The sequence below is a fragment of the Aulostomus chinensis genome, chromosome 3 (genome assembly GCF_037954235.1).
Source record: "Aulostomus chinensis isolate RoL2024-O1b breed Wild chromosome 3, RoL_Achi_v1.0, whole genome shotgun sequence".
In the NCBI taxonomy this organism is placed as follows: Eukaryota; Metazoa; Chordata; class Actinopteri; order Syngnathiformes; family Aulostomidae; genus Aulostomus; species Aulostomus chinensis.
Window position 1 is genome coordinate 7,171,053 of NC_141322.1, and position 17,191 is coordinate 7,188,243.

The following is a 17,191-nucleotide window of genomic DNA, read 5'->3' on the forward strand; positions in this document are numbered from 1 at the left end:
CAAAGGTTGTTTGAAATGTTATAATTTAGCAAAAAACGTTTTTTATGTTAACTCAAGGTATTTTCTTTTCTTTTTAAAAAATGAGTAAAAGTGCAAAATGGGGAGATGGAAACCCATAATTCAAATCAGCTCTGGTATAGTTAGTGTAACCAGCTGTTTCTGGTTCTTTCCTCTTCATGGATATTGACTTGTCACATACTACTGGTACCAAATAACAATTACGACTTGTCTGACTGAGGGTAAGTCTGAAAGACCTCTTTCAATTTTTGCTGAAATATAGACAACTCTTACTCCACTCTGTTTTTTTTACAGCCACAGCCACGTTGCCCATATACTTCTTCTGAAGGTATTATTCAGCCTATTTTATTCGCTCCACACTAGCTGATGGAAGCACACATTTTGCTTTTTGCGACTCATCCACAGCTTGTTTATAATTTGCTTGGAAATGCAATTATTAAAGTCAGTCAATCAAGCTTCTCAGACTGGTAATCACAGCTGGTTACCTCACCCTCATGGACCTGACTGCAGCTCTCAACACCATCGTCCACACCTGTCTTGGCTCCTACTTACTTAGGGTATATTTCCTAAACAGACAACATTAAAGAGCATCCATTTCTCTGTAGTGCCCAGTCACCCCCCAAATTTATCTCCATCCTCACACCTCTGCACTTCTGAAATGTTTTCAACAACAACCTCTCCTTTGAACACATCATCAACAGAACTCTGTAAAACATAGCTCATTTTCTCTCTGCTGCTGAATTTTTGATCCATGACTGTCATACCCAGAATTGGCAACTGCTACCGCATGTATGCATGCATACATCTGAGAGGAAGAATGGTTGTTGTTTTACGTGAGCTAATGGACATGTGGATTTCTTTAAGGGAATGATTTTTTTCTCTTCTATTTAATTCTGTTCTCTATTTCACTCACTTTCAGCTCTGGTGTTTGCCTACCCCCATGGCCACATCACTCCCAGCATCAACAATCCTCTGTGTCCCACTCCTACTATGATTTTTTTTTTTTTGCTTAACTTTTGTTACAATGTGTTTAATTATCATTATTGTTGTCCTGCATTCTGCTCGTTACCTTACCCCTCCTCCCTCATTCTCTTCAATGCCATTTATCTTTCAGTGCCCAATGCTGAAGAAATCAGCTTTAAATTGGAAGCAAAATGACAATCCAGCTGTTAGTGTTGGAGCCTGTCTTTGTGTAGTGATTTAAAAGCAGAAATACTGTGGATGGTGAGTGTTCCATTTCCACAGCTGATCGCACAACATGCTCATCTATCACCAAGACAGCTTTAGTGGCTCATTAGTGGCTTCATGTGGCCTCTGGGGAACCAGCAAAGGGGCTCTGGCTAACTTTGTCACTGGATTGTTGGTGTGCTCACTTACTTGTTGACGTTGAGAGAGGTCTGGAATATCAGGACTGAATACGTCCTTGAAGAACAACTTTTTTTAAGTTAAGTTGAAGTAATGCAACATTCAAATAAGGGAAAAAAGAAAAAGAGCACGCTACCTGCAGAAAAGCTTTTTGCTATTTTTTTCCTATCTTGAGTTTAGGCTTGTTATTTTGCAATATAACAAAAGTGGCATAAAACAGAACAAAAGGGTTTACATCACAACCGAACATCTGTCATCAGTTTTCTTTCATATTACTCAAGCCCTGCAGTTACATTTGCATCCTCTACTACAACAACTATGAGAGGTTGGGCTTCTTGCCCTGACAGAGAAGCTCCTTCAGCCAAGTAACATGACAAAACATGTGAGGCCGTGACATACTGAATCCAGTCAGAAGAATGGTAAGGATGTCTTTTCTGCAAAGAAATTCTGCTAGTGTATCCTCATGTTCTCTTTTAACTGCTGCTATTGAGTCTTATTTATGCAGGAACTGCAGTCACAGCTGTGTTTATTCCACTAATGTTAAAGTTTAGTTTGGTGCTTCCAGGGACACCATTTTCTACTACTCTGCTTTGCCAGCAGCCTCATCAACTAAGAGAATTTATCAGCAGCTAGATTACTTTTGGAGGGCAGAAGAGCAGCTATGTAGAATGCAGTCCTGATTGTTTCATTTACTGTCTAATTTCTCACAGTGGGTCAAGATAGGAGGGGGATCCAGATGTAGCAGCAGAACTGGCAAGATCTGGATGGTTTCACCAGGCTTGTAGTCAGTTACATTACAATATCGTGCAGAACAAAGCAACACTTTTCTGGTATGTATTAAAGATTGCCATCTGTCATGTTGCAGCAGCCACCAGTATTTACAGTACAATATGTGTGGATCCCCCTGAGTGAGTATAGCAGTACACAGTTGTAGACTACTGTACTGTATGTCCTGTTTGGTCGAACCATTATGTATTTGAATTAAAAGCTTGGTTTATGTTGAATGTTCTCTGATAAATAAAGCTGTAGTGGAGGATAAAATAAATGTTAATGCAATTCATGTATCTTTTGAACACAACATAGCATTTATTCACCTTTTAATAGCAATTTCTCTTATCTTTTGGAGTCAGTTGTCTGTGGAGTGTTACATGATTTTTAAGGACCTCTCCTCCTCCACTCTATCATCCTCACCCTCTCACAGTGCAGTAATACATGTGCAAAATGACAATAGTCCACTGAACACAGGAGCACATGGGACATGTGAGGTCCTACCAAAGGCCCCCAAAAGCATTGCATTACTTGTGTGAACCAATGAAATAATAATAATCCATGGTGTTCCAGTTGTTTGTAAAAAGGTGGTGGGTTTAAGCAGCAAAGACAGTCCACTGCTGAACCACTGCTGCTGAAAGTATTGATCAATGCCACAAAGGTTGTTACATTGTTTGTATGTGCAACTGAAGATAGAATCTATTGTATGTTTGCATGCATGAAGCCCCAATATTTTCACGTGTTGTTAAAGTGATGTAACCTTGAAGGAGAGGAGCAGGAGGTGTCCGCTTTGTGTACATTTTTACCAACAAACCCAGGTTGCACTTATGACCCACTCTCCACTTTACCATCACTCTGCTCACATTTGAGTCTTGCTCCACTTCCCCCTTTACCCAATGTAGTTATTTACCCACTTATACAGAGAATAAATCAAGGTCAGCACAGAATGCCACTCAGTGCTGTAAAGATTCATTGTAATGCAAATTATCCTGTGGTGAGTGCACTTCATTGACAGATATACACACACACACAAACACACACACACACACACACGTCTGTCTTACATCACTCATGAGGACCTGACAGGGGCAAATTGCATTGCCCAGCCCCCTGCCCTGTTTACCATAAATTTCTAACTCTAATTATTGCCATGAACCAAAATCTAAACCTTCAAACAGCCTCTTCAGCTTGGTTACCACAAAATATACATGACCGTATGGCTTAGTGAGCTCCTCTAAAAAGCCATATATAAAAACATTTTGCTGACTATAACTGCCACCACATGATGTTCTGCTCTGAATCTCTTAAATGAGGCAGAACTGACTAGTGAAGGTGGCTTGTTATCTGAAAGGCACCCAGGAAAAATACAGCATCAGCATCTTGGACAGTTGCAAGTTATGTTTCAGTTCAACGTTTATTTCCCACTGTTAACAACCAACCACCATAATCCTGTTATGCTCACACAAAACATTGTTGTGGAGTTTTTGTACAAGTTGTTAAGCTCCTGGTCCTCTTCTTTTTACTGCAAGTTGTGTTTATTTGTATCATGTAATCAGTTTAGGATACATGCCACTAAACATTCAGTTAAAAGTCTTCTTGATATTTTTAATTTACCTACAAAACAGTTATCAGAAAAAATAAAAATCCAGAACTCCCAGTCTCATATTGGCCTACCTCAAATCAAAGCACTGATACAAAAATATTAGCTTAAAATTAGCTTGACTTGAGTATTTTTAACAGACAAGAAATAACAACCCCACAAAATATTGAACTACATCCATCCATTTTCTACCACTTATCCTATTAAGGGCCAGGGGGGTTGGAGCTTATCCAAGATTCCTTTGGGCGAGAGGCAGGGTTCACCCTGGACGGGTTGCCAGTCCATCGCAGGGCCAACATATGTAGAAAGACAACCCTCACAGCCATGCCTATGGTCAATTTAGAGTATCCAATTAACCTCATCACCTCTTACATGTCTTTGGACTGTGGGAGGAAGCCAGAGTACTATAAGAGAACCCATGCAGGCACAGGAGAGAACACGCAACTGCCACACAGGGAGACACCATACCTGGGATGGGGCTGGAACACAGAACTTTCTTGCTGTGAGGCAATAGTGCTAACCACTGCACCACTGTGCCACCTAACTTTTGAACTCTTTTGAGCTAATTTTTTAACATGATTTAACTTTGTCGAAGCTGAGATCTCAAAATATGCATGCTAAATCACTTGCCTGTACCTTACTATAATCTAAACAAAAAAAGAAGAAATCTCCGTTGGCCTGTTAGTCACATACAGTAGCAGTACATGAGTCCATATATCTCATCACCAGGTGGCTGTATCTTTTTGATATAGCACATGCCAACAGAGAATTACTATACACAGAGATGGACATGGCCTAATTCTGATTTACTCACTTCCCATAATCCATTTGTGTACAAATACTTCATGCAAAACGCCACTCCACCACTGCAGTATACACTGTTGTCAAAGGTGAAACTGCGGGAAAAGCAAGTGGCGGCAGGCTCAGACGCAGTGGCTTGGCTCTTCTCAATGTGGTTCTGTTGTTTGTTTGTTTTTCTGTTGATTGCTAAAGATTGGAACATTTAATGTACTCCTATGTGTCGGTCTTTGGTCTGCAGGATCACAAAAAGCACATTTCCTCAGCTCTATATTTAGATGTGGTGCACATATCCCTGTTATGGACTAGTTTTCAGATACAGACTCTTTTAACATTTACCAATATGCTTATTATTTATGCCAAGCACAGTTGTCACCAGAGGGTGCTCTATGTTTAAAGCATCAGTAGCTGATGCCAAGAATAGAAGTTTTTCAAAAGCAATGACTTTGAGTGTGCATGCCATAAAGACTACTCCTGAACTGACCATTGTATTCTGTGTATTTGTACAGGTAAGCTGAGTATAAAGAGCACACAAAACAGACAAATGTGAGGCTCATCTAAATAGCCCTAATTTCTCACTTGGATACTCAAAAATGTTGAATTGGAAAACAAATGTGTTCATGGTGAACCTCCTTCAGTGAAATGGCAGGTACCGATGGACTGGTCAGTGCATTTCTGTGGAGGTGGACAAAGAGTTACGAGATTTATGCTTGGAGGGAGCCTGACTGCATTTATGAAAAGTGGACAGTGCTGAATTTGTCCATCCATTCATCCATTTTCTTCCGCTTATCATGATAAAGGGTTGCAGGGGGGTTGGGAGCCTATCCCAGCGGCTTTCGGGCCAGAGGCAGGGTACACCCTGGAGAAGTCACCAGTCCATCACAGGGCCAACACATATAGACAGACAACCATTCACACTCACAGTCATACCTATGGTCAGTTTAGATTATTCAATTAGCCTAGCCTATTTGGACTGTTGGAGGAAGCCAGAGTACCCGGAGAGAACCCATGCAGGCACAGGGAGAACATGCAGACTCTACACAGAAAGATCCTGTGCCCAAGCAGGGACTCGAACCTGGAACCTTCTTGCTGTGAGGCGACGGTGCTAACCACTGCTCCACCATTGCCGCCTTGTGCTGAGCTTGTAAAGCAGGCTCTGATGTCTCTATTAAACTCATCAATTAAGTTAGCATTACTAGCATACTAATACTCAAGACATGGCATTTTCTAAATAAGAGTCCACACCATATTATCAACATTTTGGGAAAGACAAAATTGCTAAATTTATTGATATACAAACCTGTTCAATTATATGGTACAAACTTAAGTTGACTTTATTGTTTAAAAGTTTAAAATATCAAGGACTCCATTGAGGGATTACGTCTCCTCGCATGCCTGTTCATACTTCCCCGGTTGGAGCTGGTCAATGTGGCCAGGGGGATGTGGCTTGGGAGAGGGAAGTTTGGGTTTGGGGCTGGAGTTTTTTTTGATAAGAAGATGGATCGAAGGATAGATGAGTGGGTGGCTCAATGGATGGAAGTTTAAAAAATTAAAGGAATTAGTATTTCCTACATATGTAGGTGTTCAATACTTTCTTTGTCTGCATTTGAAATAAAACAGGCTTAAATAAAGCAAACACTAATAACTAAATATGGATACTTAATGGGGAAAAATCCAATTAAGGTAGATGGTAATTTGTGAATAATGCCATATTTTTTTGACAAGATTATGACATTTAAATATATGTTATTGCTAAAATAAGGTAGATTTTTCTACAGAAACTAAATGTGTCACATCAACTTACGCTATGTGATATTCCTATTAGGATTTAAAACTGAGAGGCGGTCATACTCTAATACCAGAAGACAATTGGGAGGCCAGCAGTATGTCAAAAACAAGGACAAGGATGAGGGCTGAACAATTTGGGGGCAATATATCTAATTACAATTTTTCTGTCAGATAATGCAATTGTGATATTATTTGTTTGTTTGTTTGTTTTTTGATCCAAGAGTAACTAACACATTTAAAAGATATAGTTGAGAATTGCCACATGAAACTTTTAACTACTATATATTCTAATGCAATGTCAAGAACTTCAGATGTGAATTGTATCCAACAGCATACTGATTTTGCGTCTTTTTTGTTGTTGTTACAATATTAAATATATATAAATGTTGTAACAATTAAGATGAGAGGAAAAACAGAATGAAAATGTACTGATGATGACACTTATCTATCACAAGATGATTTGGGCAAGACCAAGCCTGGTCCATTGATTCAGGTCCACCTCTTTAAGAATGTTAGACCCATTATCAGTGATGATGCAAGTCAGACTTTCTTTGTTCAGGCACATGTTGGACAATAAGAGACTACATCCTCACCCATATAGTCAAGAGGAAAGTGTGCATTTTGCAGGTTGCAACTAAGTCTTCAACTCAAAGTCATCATTTATGAAATTAATGGTCCAGCGATAAGACTTGTCATCTTACTTGACAACTGGTTGGTTGTAGTGGCATAGTACCACAATTTTTTCATCTTCATCCCAGCTTTTTTCCTTCTGGCCCCGTGCACACTCGTGCACAAGATCTGTACTGAGTGATCTGATTACAAGTAGGGACACATCCTGAATGTGTCCTGAGATCCTTGTCCATCCTACTAAAACCGTGGTCAGAGGTGGTCTGGGCCACTGATAATGGGGTTCAGAGGAGTTATCTTTAAACACTTGTGTACACATTTTACTTTTTGTGAAAATTTTATTAATTTGTAAAGTTATGCTTTACTGTTATTATGTTTTTTGTAATTATGAACATTTGAATGTGATTTGGATTTAGTAAACTGCAGCATGATCATGAATAGTATGAACAGTGTAAACCCCGCCACAACTCAGCCTAACAGGAGGAAGCTGAAAAGACATTAAAACCAAAAAAATTATAATTACAAATATTAAGTCTTTTTTGTGTGTAAGGGCTACTTATATTATGAACAGAAATATAGGGACAAGTTATCTCTCAACTATCTTCAAGATGAAGTCTAAATAAGCACTCATTTTGACAGTTACCCCCCCCTTTTTTTAAAGTAACATAACATGTAACATAATTATGACATATTTTCTTTAAAAAATCCTGAGGACCCTCAAAGTATTCAGCAGAAAATGTCATCCACTCCCAAAACATTATCAACTTTTAAGTTTGTCCCCTTTATATTTTGTAAAGACAAACTCATGCTTGGTGAGCAGCTGGGGGAGACAACTCTGCTGCTGTTCAGATGAGACCCACGTCGGGGGAGAGGCGAGGGATTTCTGCCTGTATCATTTTCTTAGTTGACCCAAATGAGAGTGTAAGGTACCCCAGAAATGTTGTCTATTTAACTGAATTCTGTATCCAGCTTTGCTGCCACATTTGCCTTAAACCTTTAGCTTTGATGGATTGAGTGATGTGGGCAATCTTTTAAGACAGAGATGGCCTTACAGTAACGATGAGGAAGCATTCATCCAACTGAGACTGCATCATGATCACAGGCTCAAGAGCCTCTGGTTGAGCCTTTACTGCCTCATCCTGCTTTAAGTTTTAGGAGCATCAACACAAAGGATCGAACAGGACCGATAAATAGAACATGGGACATCAGACAAAATATTTTAACCATGCATTTGTATTCTGTCCAGTGGTCTTATAGAGAATAGGAAGCTTAACAAAACAAGTGATTTTGAGAATTTGCTTGTCCAGATGTCTGATGTGCAATGTACAAACTTTCCACAGAGTCAACTGAAACTATTTTCACTGCTAAACACCAAAACTGTTTGTCAGAAAGAGCAAGGTGCTTTGAAATCTCAGACAAAATCATTAGAAGCTCTAAACACACACATGCAAAGGTTATTATAATGACATGGTACCTATTTTCTGTACCTTATTCTCTAATAAATGTCATTTCAGTAACAGAAATAAGTCCAAACTGTAACAGATAAAAATAGATGAACAGTGTCCCACATTTTTTTCATTGGAGATACTTTCCACGTCTGGAACTTTTACCACAAGGTTCACTGTGTGCAAAGCAGTACATGTGTCTGATATTAAGCTGATTGACACTCACTGCGATATTATGTGCCCCATCTGTAAATATGCCATCATTATATTGTATCTAGTTTCAGCTTAGTGAGCTGCAGTGTGCAGGAAAATTTTGCTCCCCTAATAGCACAGTGGTCAAATCTGAGTTGCCTGTTATGAAATGGTACTGTACGTATATTGCATCCATGTTAAGCAAGCAAGGAAGCAAGTGTCTTATTTGGATGAGGTGGTGTTTTAGAGCAATTCTTGTGTTCACTGCAATGCAGGCTGCCATGCAAGGCAGAAAATTGCTTATCAGGAGCAATTAGGGTTCAGTATCTTGCTCAAGCACTTATCATCAGGCTTGGAGGGGCGAGCAAGGATTGAACTAATGACCCTTCAGTCGCTAGAGGGTGTTTCAAACTTCAAGCCATGCAGCCTGTCTTAAACTTCCATTTATGCAACCAGGTATGCAGGTCACCTATATTTTTCAGAGTGGATCTGATAAAATCTGAGGTTCTTAGGAACAGCAACTGAGGAGGATAACTGGGAATATATAAAATTGTGCAAATGTCATTTGTAGGATGTAGTGATATGGCCTAAATGTAAAATCTCAGATTTTTTCACAAAAACTCAATTTACAATTTGAATTTATTTCTTTCTGTCTTTCTTAAAGCATACAGCTGGCGAAATACAGTTCGTGTAACAGTCGGCATAATACAGTACTCGGCTGATATGGCTGCAGGTGTGCATGGGAATACAGACCTTGCACAATCTGGGAATGTAGTCCCCAAAAAACTGGGGCAGTCTGACAGGAATGCAAGGTGCAAAAATTTTGTAGTAAGCATAGATACTTTCATTGGGTAGACTTGTTAGTTGCTAAAAGATGTGTTTGTGCTGACTCATACCACAACAGCACCCTCTCACACTTCCTGCTGCTGCGTCATGTTGATTCTCCAGACAGAGACCTGGCTGATCATTATCTATGCCACTTCCTGCGCATTAGTGTCTTATACAACCCAATATCAAATAGCCCCACTGCCCCTTTATTTCAGTACTTACAGTCATTTTACTGATTGATCGCACAGCTCTAATTGTTAAGTTTTATTTCAGTCCTAAAAAATCAGCTTAATTAAGAATACAGCAAACAACTATTTCCAGTCATGATGATATGCAGGTGAGTATGAACTTCTCATTGTCAATACAAGAATGGAAAGGTTCTCCTTAGCTAAACAAAACTAAGGAGAACTCTGTAAAATGCTAGCTGTTAATTTAACCTTAGCTAACTAACAAAAATAAGTCCACAGTAAAAATAACTGCACACTTTGCAGTGGATTAATATGTAAATAATACTTGATGAACTTTCATTTTATATATTTCACTTCAAAATATCATTACTGTACTTTCATGTGCAGCATCTTACAGTATTGGCATAAGCACAGCCATACAATTCATGTTTTTGTCGAGAGTTGTAGAATAATGCCTCCAACTGACCCTATCCAAAACAAAGACGTGATTATTCATTCTAGAAGGCATGCCTGCACACCCAAAGTTACAACCATTAAGGGCCAAACTGTTAAAAATGTGCAGTCATGTTGACTCAAAACGGAATTTTGAGCAAGTTGTGAGGCTCTGCACAGGAAGGGGCACCAGCGTGTGTTCTGCTTGAGGAAGCTGTCCTACTTCAACATAGAATAAACCATGATGACATAATTTTATTGTGCTTTTAATAAGTCGGTTTTGGCCTTTTCTCTGGTGTCATACTGTAGTTTGCTAATCTGCTTTTGAAGGACAGAAATACATTAAGCCAGATTGTTCTTGTTGGCTGATTGGTGAGTCTCAGCTGAACTCTGAGTCCCTGTATATCAGACAGTTAAGGAGGAAAGCCAGCTTCATCCCTGTCAAAGACTCCTCTGCGATGACTGTCCTCTGTTTTGTGAATTTCAACTTTTTCATAAGGTTGAAAGTTCAACGTACCAAGCTGTAATGAAAAGCGCAACAAATAATTTTGTTTCAGTTGCAACTGTGCACATAAATATGTCATTGCAATTCTTGGCACATAATTATGAAAAGAAAGGCGGTATGTACTTTTCTCTGTATCATGTTCTTATCCTTGTAATCCAGTGGTTGTATACTGTCTTGTGGCATTTTTTTTTCTGCTGAGTTCTGATGAGCAAGGCCTTTGAGTGCCGTTCATCATTTTTCTCTTTTAGTTTTGCTCCTTCTGTCTCTTTTTAGTGTTTCCCTGTTTGTCTGTTCATATGGATGTGCTCATCTACCTAAGGGTACGATCCAGTGACCTGAACTGAACCTGAACCTGTTTTTTCAATATTCCTTTTGTATCCTACAGGGCCAAAACTCATGCTTAACCTTTAATCTTTTCATCACAGCCTTTCAATATGATGAGCAACTGAGTGGATTAAAACATGAACATAAATCTGCAACTGCAGTTCAGCATTGGCAGTATTGGGAATCAGTAAACTGATCACGCCATTGATAACATAAAAAAATTATATGCTAACAGTCTGTTTAACTACTTTAAAGGGAAAAATATCCTAAAAATGTTATACAGGGTGGCACAGTGGTGCCGTGTTTAACTCTGTCACCTCGCAGCAAGAAGGTTCCAGGTTCGAGCCTAGGTTTGAGCGTGGGGCTTTTCTGTGTGGAGATGGCATGTTCTTTCTGTGCCTGCGTGGGTTCTCTCCGAGTACTCTGACTTCAGTCCAGTCCAAAAACATGTAAGTTAGGTTAATTAGTGACTGTAAATTGATCATAGGTGTGGCTGTGAATGTCGATGGTTGTTTGTCTATATGTGTTGGCCTTGCGACAGACTGGCGATCTGTACAGGGTGAACCCCACCTCTTGCCTGAAGTCAGCTGGCTCTAGCAACCACCCCTCCATGCCAACCTTAACAGACAAGTGGTATAGAAGATGGATGGATGGAAATATTATGCAGTCAGGACACACTTTAAAATATACCAGTTACATACACCGTCTGACTCTTGCTGACTGTCGGCATTCCAGGATACAAAGCCAATTCAGTGTCAGGCTTCAAATCAATTTTTTGGCAGAACCTATGGACTCCAGGGGAATGAACACTGAAGGTCCCATTTGGCTTGTCGACATGTCATCCCTATGTCTGTAAATAAAGTCCAGACAATTCTGTCTGTGATTGCTTGGCTCCTTGGCTCTCAGCTCCACCTCACCTTACACCTACTGGCTCAGCACTCCCAGCTCTGATTTAAATCCCAAAACTGTCTGTCCCATTATGCACCCAACATCACTTGAAAGCCTTTGACAGACACACAGAGAACCAAGTGCTATGCTCTCCGTTCCTTTCCACATTTCCATGTTTCCCTGTGACACTTAATGAAAGGTCTTGTCAACAGAGAAGGAGGAAAAAGGTATCTGATGTTGCTAGCAGCAGTTCAATTGTAATTTCGTTCACCTATTTAATGGACAGTTTGACATACTTTAAAATACAAGATGTGTCATTATGTTGATAATATGATTAACTTTAGAAAAAAACGTCTTTCAAATTCTCAAAATGATTGATTTCCCCCCTTGAGGTGTTTTTTTTAGTCTTTTGGGTAAATAATTCATATGTTTTGGGGGAGATTGAAACACCTTTAGCAAAAAACACTCTCAACGGCAAGAAGAACATGCTTTAGTCCAAGCTTAAGGTGACTTTACATAGTGTAATTGTTGAATTGGAAAGCATATTATTTTAAGTAATGACTGATGTGAAAAACAGTGGTAACTTTAAATTCTCACTGAGTGACAAATTTATTTCCAATTAGGCCTTCGATTCAGTCAACTTCTGTTCATGCATACCCTTTGATATGAGCTTTGATTTGAATGAAGCAGCGTGTCTGACTCTAAAACATTGCATAAACCAGCCTCCACACTGAAACACATACATGAGTGCTCTCGGTGGTTCACAGCTAACAGGTACTTAACACCAAGCAGGATTCATATTTTACTCTGATGTTCTTGATCCTTTTGCAAGTACACAAAAAACTAAACGTTGTCGTCGTCATCGTTGTCGTCGTCGTCCGCTTTATCCGGTGGGTCCGGACCAGACTCTTGCTCCTCTGGTAGAAAGACTGAATGGCCCTTTGTAAGGGGCCATCCACCCCATACTCCCAGAGTACCCCCCACAGGGTGCTCCTGGGAACACGGTCGTAAGCCTTCTCCAGATCCACAAAACACATGTGGACTGGTTGGGCAAACTCCCATGCCCCCTCCAGCACCCTAGCGAGGGTGAAGACTTGATCCACGGTTCCACGGCCAGGACAAAAACCACACTGCTCCTCCTCAATCTGAGGTTCGACTGTCACTCTGACCCTCCTCTCCAGTACCCTGGCATAGACCTTACCAGGGAGGCTGAGGAGTATGCTATCCCGTTAGTTGGAAGACACCCTCTGGCCCCCTTTCTTTAAGATGGGGACCACCACCCCGGTCTGCCACTCCAAAGGCACCGCCCCCGATGTCCACGCAATGTTGCAGAGACATGTCAGCCAAGACAGCCCCACAACATCCAGAGCCTTGAGATACCCAGGGCGGTTCTCATCCACCCCCGGAGCTCTGCCACCGCGGAGTTGCTTAACTGCCTCGGCGACTTCTGCCCCGAAGATTGGACGACCCCTCCCCAAGCACTCCCCAAACTCTGTCTCCTCCATGGGGTACGTGTTGGTGGGATTGAGGAGTTCCTCAAAGTATTCCTTCCACTGCCCAATTATCTCCCCAGTTGACGTCAGCAGCCTCTCGTCCCCACTGTAAACAGTGTGGGCAAGTTGCCGCCTTCCCCCCCTGAGGCAACGGACAGTTTGCCAGAAACTTTTCGGAGCCAACCGATAGTCCTTCTCCATGGCCTCACCGAACTCCTCCCATGCCCGAGTTTTTGCCTTGGCGACCGCCATGGCTGTACACTGCTTGGCCTGCCGGTACCGGTCGGCTGCCTCTGGAGACCCACAGGCCAGCCATGCCCTGTAAGCCTCCTTCTTCAGCCTGACGGCTCCCCTCACCTCTGGTGTCCACCAGCGGGTTCAAGGATTACTGCCGCGACCGGTCCCAGCAGCCGCCTCGACAATGGCAGAGCGGAACATGGCCCATTCGGACTCAATGTCCCCCACCGCCACCGGGATGTGGTCAAAGCTGCCGAAGGTGGGAGTTGAAGATCATTCTGACTGGTTCTTCCACCAGGTGTTCCCAACAAACCCTCACTACCCTGCCACCTTATCCAACTAACCACCAGATGGTGATCAGTTTTACTGCTCAGCTCCTCTCTTCACCCGAGTGTCCAGGACATGCGGTCGCAGGTCAAATGATACGACTATAAAATCGATCATAGACCTGCAACCTAGGATGTCCTGGTGCCACGTGCACCGGTGGGCATCCTTATGTTCAAACATGGTGTTAGTTATGGACAAACTGCAACTTGCACAGAAGTCCAATAACTGCACACCACTCGGGTTCAGGTCGGGCCTGCCGTTCCTCCCAATCACGCCTTTCCAGGTCATGCTGTCATTGCCCATGTGAGCATTGAAGTCTCCCAGTAGAGAGTCTAGGGGTGACCAAAAAACCCATCCCCGCCCTCCGCCTCTCACCTGGAGCAACTCTGGCGAAAGAGAGAGTCCAACCCTTCTCAAGGACTTGGGTTCCGGACCCAGAGCTATGTGTCGAGGTGAGGCCGACTATATCTAGCCTGTAACGCTCAACCTCTTCCACCAGCTCCAGCTCCTTCCCCGCCAGAGAGGTAACATTCCTTGTCCCAAAAGCCAGCTTCCATGCCTGGGGTTCAGACAGCCAAGGCCCCCGCCTTGGACTGCCACCCAAGCCAAAAATAACTAAACAAATACTTTAAATAGTGTCTGACATTGTGCATAAACACAAGTATAAGTACCACATTAAAATCATTTAACGCAATATACTCTTCTCCCTCAGTAGGGAAGGGGGCTACAGAGTTCCACATTATATTTCTGTCAGCTGAGTTTTGGACCAGGGGCTTCCAAATTACTTCTCGTGTCATAAATCTGCCTCTTAAGATCATATTTTTAGTGAGCACAGAGAGCACTTTAGCCAGTGAGTTTGAGAATAGCCTTCCATTGTCAAAGTCTGCACCTCCATTATTCAACACAGTCAAGCAACATCATTCAACTGTGGGAAAAAGGGAAATCTTTATGTCATTTTCCAGAGAGGACTGCTGCTTCATCATGGTAATAACCATGATGTCCATCCATCCATCATCATCTTCCGCTTATTCCTACACATTAAGGGTCGGGGGTGGACTGGAGCCTATCCCAGCATCAACGGGCGAGAGGCGGGGTACACCCTGGAAAGGTTGCCAGTCCATCGCAGGGCCAACATAGAGAGACGAACAACCATTCACACTCACATTCATAGCTACGGTCAATTTAGAGTATTCAATCAGCCTAGTCCCCAATTGCATGTTTTTGGATGGTGGGAAGAAGCCAGAGTACCCAGAGAGAACCCACGCAGACACGGGGAAAACATGCAAACTCCACACAGAAAGATCCCGTGCCCGAGCCGGGACTCGAACCCAAAACCCTCTTGCTGTGAGGCCACAGTGCTAACCACTGCACCACCGTGCAGCCCCTAACCATGATGTCATTTGTGTGAATGCACAATTAATTTCATCTCTCTGGTTTGTTATCATTTCACATGCGTTAGTTGTCAAAGCAACAAATAGTCTTTGATTAACTTTACAGGGGCAGATTACAAGAAGACTGTGGTCTGTCTCAAAAGCATTTTGGGAAGAATACAGTGGGGCGGCATGGCTCAGAAGTAGAGTGGCCATCTAGCAACCGAACGGTTGCTGGTTCAGTCCTCACTTCCCCTGGTGACCTTGTCGAAGTATCCTTGAGCAAGATACTGAACCCCTAATTGCTCCTGATGACCTTGCGATGGACTGGCGACCCATCCAGGGTGTACCTCGCCTCTTGCCCAATGTTTGTTGGGTTAGGCTCATAATGTTGGCTGAATCACAGGCCCTGAACACAACATAAGATGATGGCTCATTTCTCAGGTGGGTCACAGTACTCCAGGCCATGATGTGGAAAGAGTAGTTTGTGAGAGCCACCAGATGGAGCACTGTCAACCCTTAATGAATAAATGGTATAGAAAATGGATGGATGGATAGATGGAAGAAAACATTCCATGTATCAGCAAACAAACACAAGTAAACCAGTGTCAGCCTCTGCATTCTGAGTCTATGCTGGCTTTACTCCTGCCCCATTTACCATCGCAGAAGCATATTAACTGCAGGGAAAGAGAATATATTTATCAGGGCAACCTCCATTATTAATCAGTCTAGAGTTAAAAGTGAATATGTATCAGAGGAGCTGAATAAGGTTGGAATGTGGTCTGGATTCTGATGGTCTCACTGGGAGCATCAACAGTGCAAAGCCTTTTCAGACTAAATCTGAGCAGAAAGAAGGGTAACTTTCATCTCCCCTGCTCCACACTCTCTACAGTTACAAGGACTGTAATTATACATAGATTTTGAGAAGGAGGGTGAGAAGGGGTTATGTCCTACAATTAATGCTTTGGAGGAGATGACACAGTTTTGAAAGTTGAAGTAGCATGCTGTAGGAGTGTGAGTCATGCCTTTCTGTCTGCACTCTATTTCAATTTTATCATGGTCTGTGGGATTAGGGTAGAGCAAAACCCTTTCCTGCAAGTACTCTATTTACTCTCTCTTTTTATTTCTCTTTCTCTTTCTCTTTCTCTTTCTCTTTCTCTTTCTCTTTCTCTTTCTCTCTCTCTCTCTCTCTCTCTCTCTCTCTCTCTCTCTGCAGCCTGTGAAGTGGGGTTCTATAAGCCGATGGCAGGCGATGGCCTGTGTGGTAAATGTCCTCAACACAGCCACTCAGAGACCAGAGCTGCCCTGTCCTGCCCCTGTGATTCCAACTACTATCGAGCAGCAGATGACCCACCAGCAGCTCCATGCTCCCGTAAGCACAAATACACACTACACAAGATCATCTAATCCCAAAGGCAAGTCTACATGCACAACAACTATAGAATGATATGCCTGACTTATTCATGCCTAAAAAAATCCAATTTACTACGGATCAGACTTTTGAATATACTCAAACCATGCCTTTCTTCTCTGCAGGTCCCCCATCTGCTCCTGTAAATGTAATCTCCTCTGTAAACGGAACATCTGTGAATCTCGAGTGGGACCCCCCTCTGGACACAGGAGGTCGTAGCGACCTGCAGTACAGTGTGATGTGTCTGAAGTGCACAGGAGAAGGAGCACCCTGTGAAGACTGTTCATCTTCACCAGGAGCTGCCAGTGGAACAAAAACAGGTGGAGGGTCCAGTTTTATGTCAGGGGGAGGAGGAATGGTGGAGCGTTCAGGCACAGTCGCAGTTCGATTTGTCCCTCGCCAGACTGGGTTAACGGAGTCATGGGTGACAGTGCTCCATCTGGTGGCTCACACAAACTACTCCTTCCGCATCATGGCCTGGAATGCAGTGACCCATCTGAGCAATGAGCCATCACCTTATGCTGTGGTCAACATCACAACCAACCAGGCAGGTACGGTCTGGAACAAAAGCCTCCACAAGTTTGGCA

At 42.3% G+C, this 17,191-nt stretch overlaps 1 protein-coding gene across 2 annotated transcripts in view; it reads left to right on the forward strand.

Annotated features, from left to right (window-relative positions):
* The window catches only part of epha8 (eph receptor A8), a 135,998-nt gene that overhangs the window by 85,286 nt on the left and 33,521 nt on the right, over nucleotides 1-17,191 (forward strand). For both annotated transcript variants that reach the window (XM_086198397.1, XM_086198398.1), the window contains exons 7-8: nucleotides 16,410-16,565; nucleotides 16,730-17,155. In XM_086198397.1, coding sequence (XP_086054523.1) covers nucleotides 16,410-16,565; nucleotides 16,730-17,155 — 582 coding nt within the window. The remainder of the gene's footprint in view (nucleotides 1-16,409; nucleotides 16,566-16,729; nucleotides 17,156-17,191) is intronic.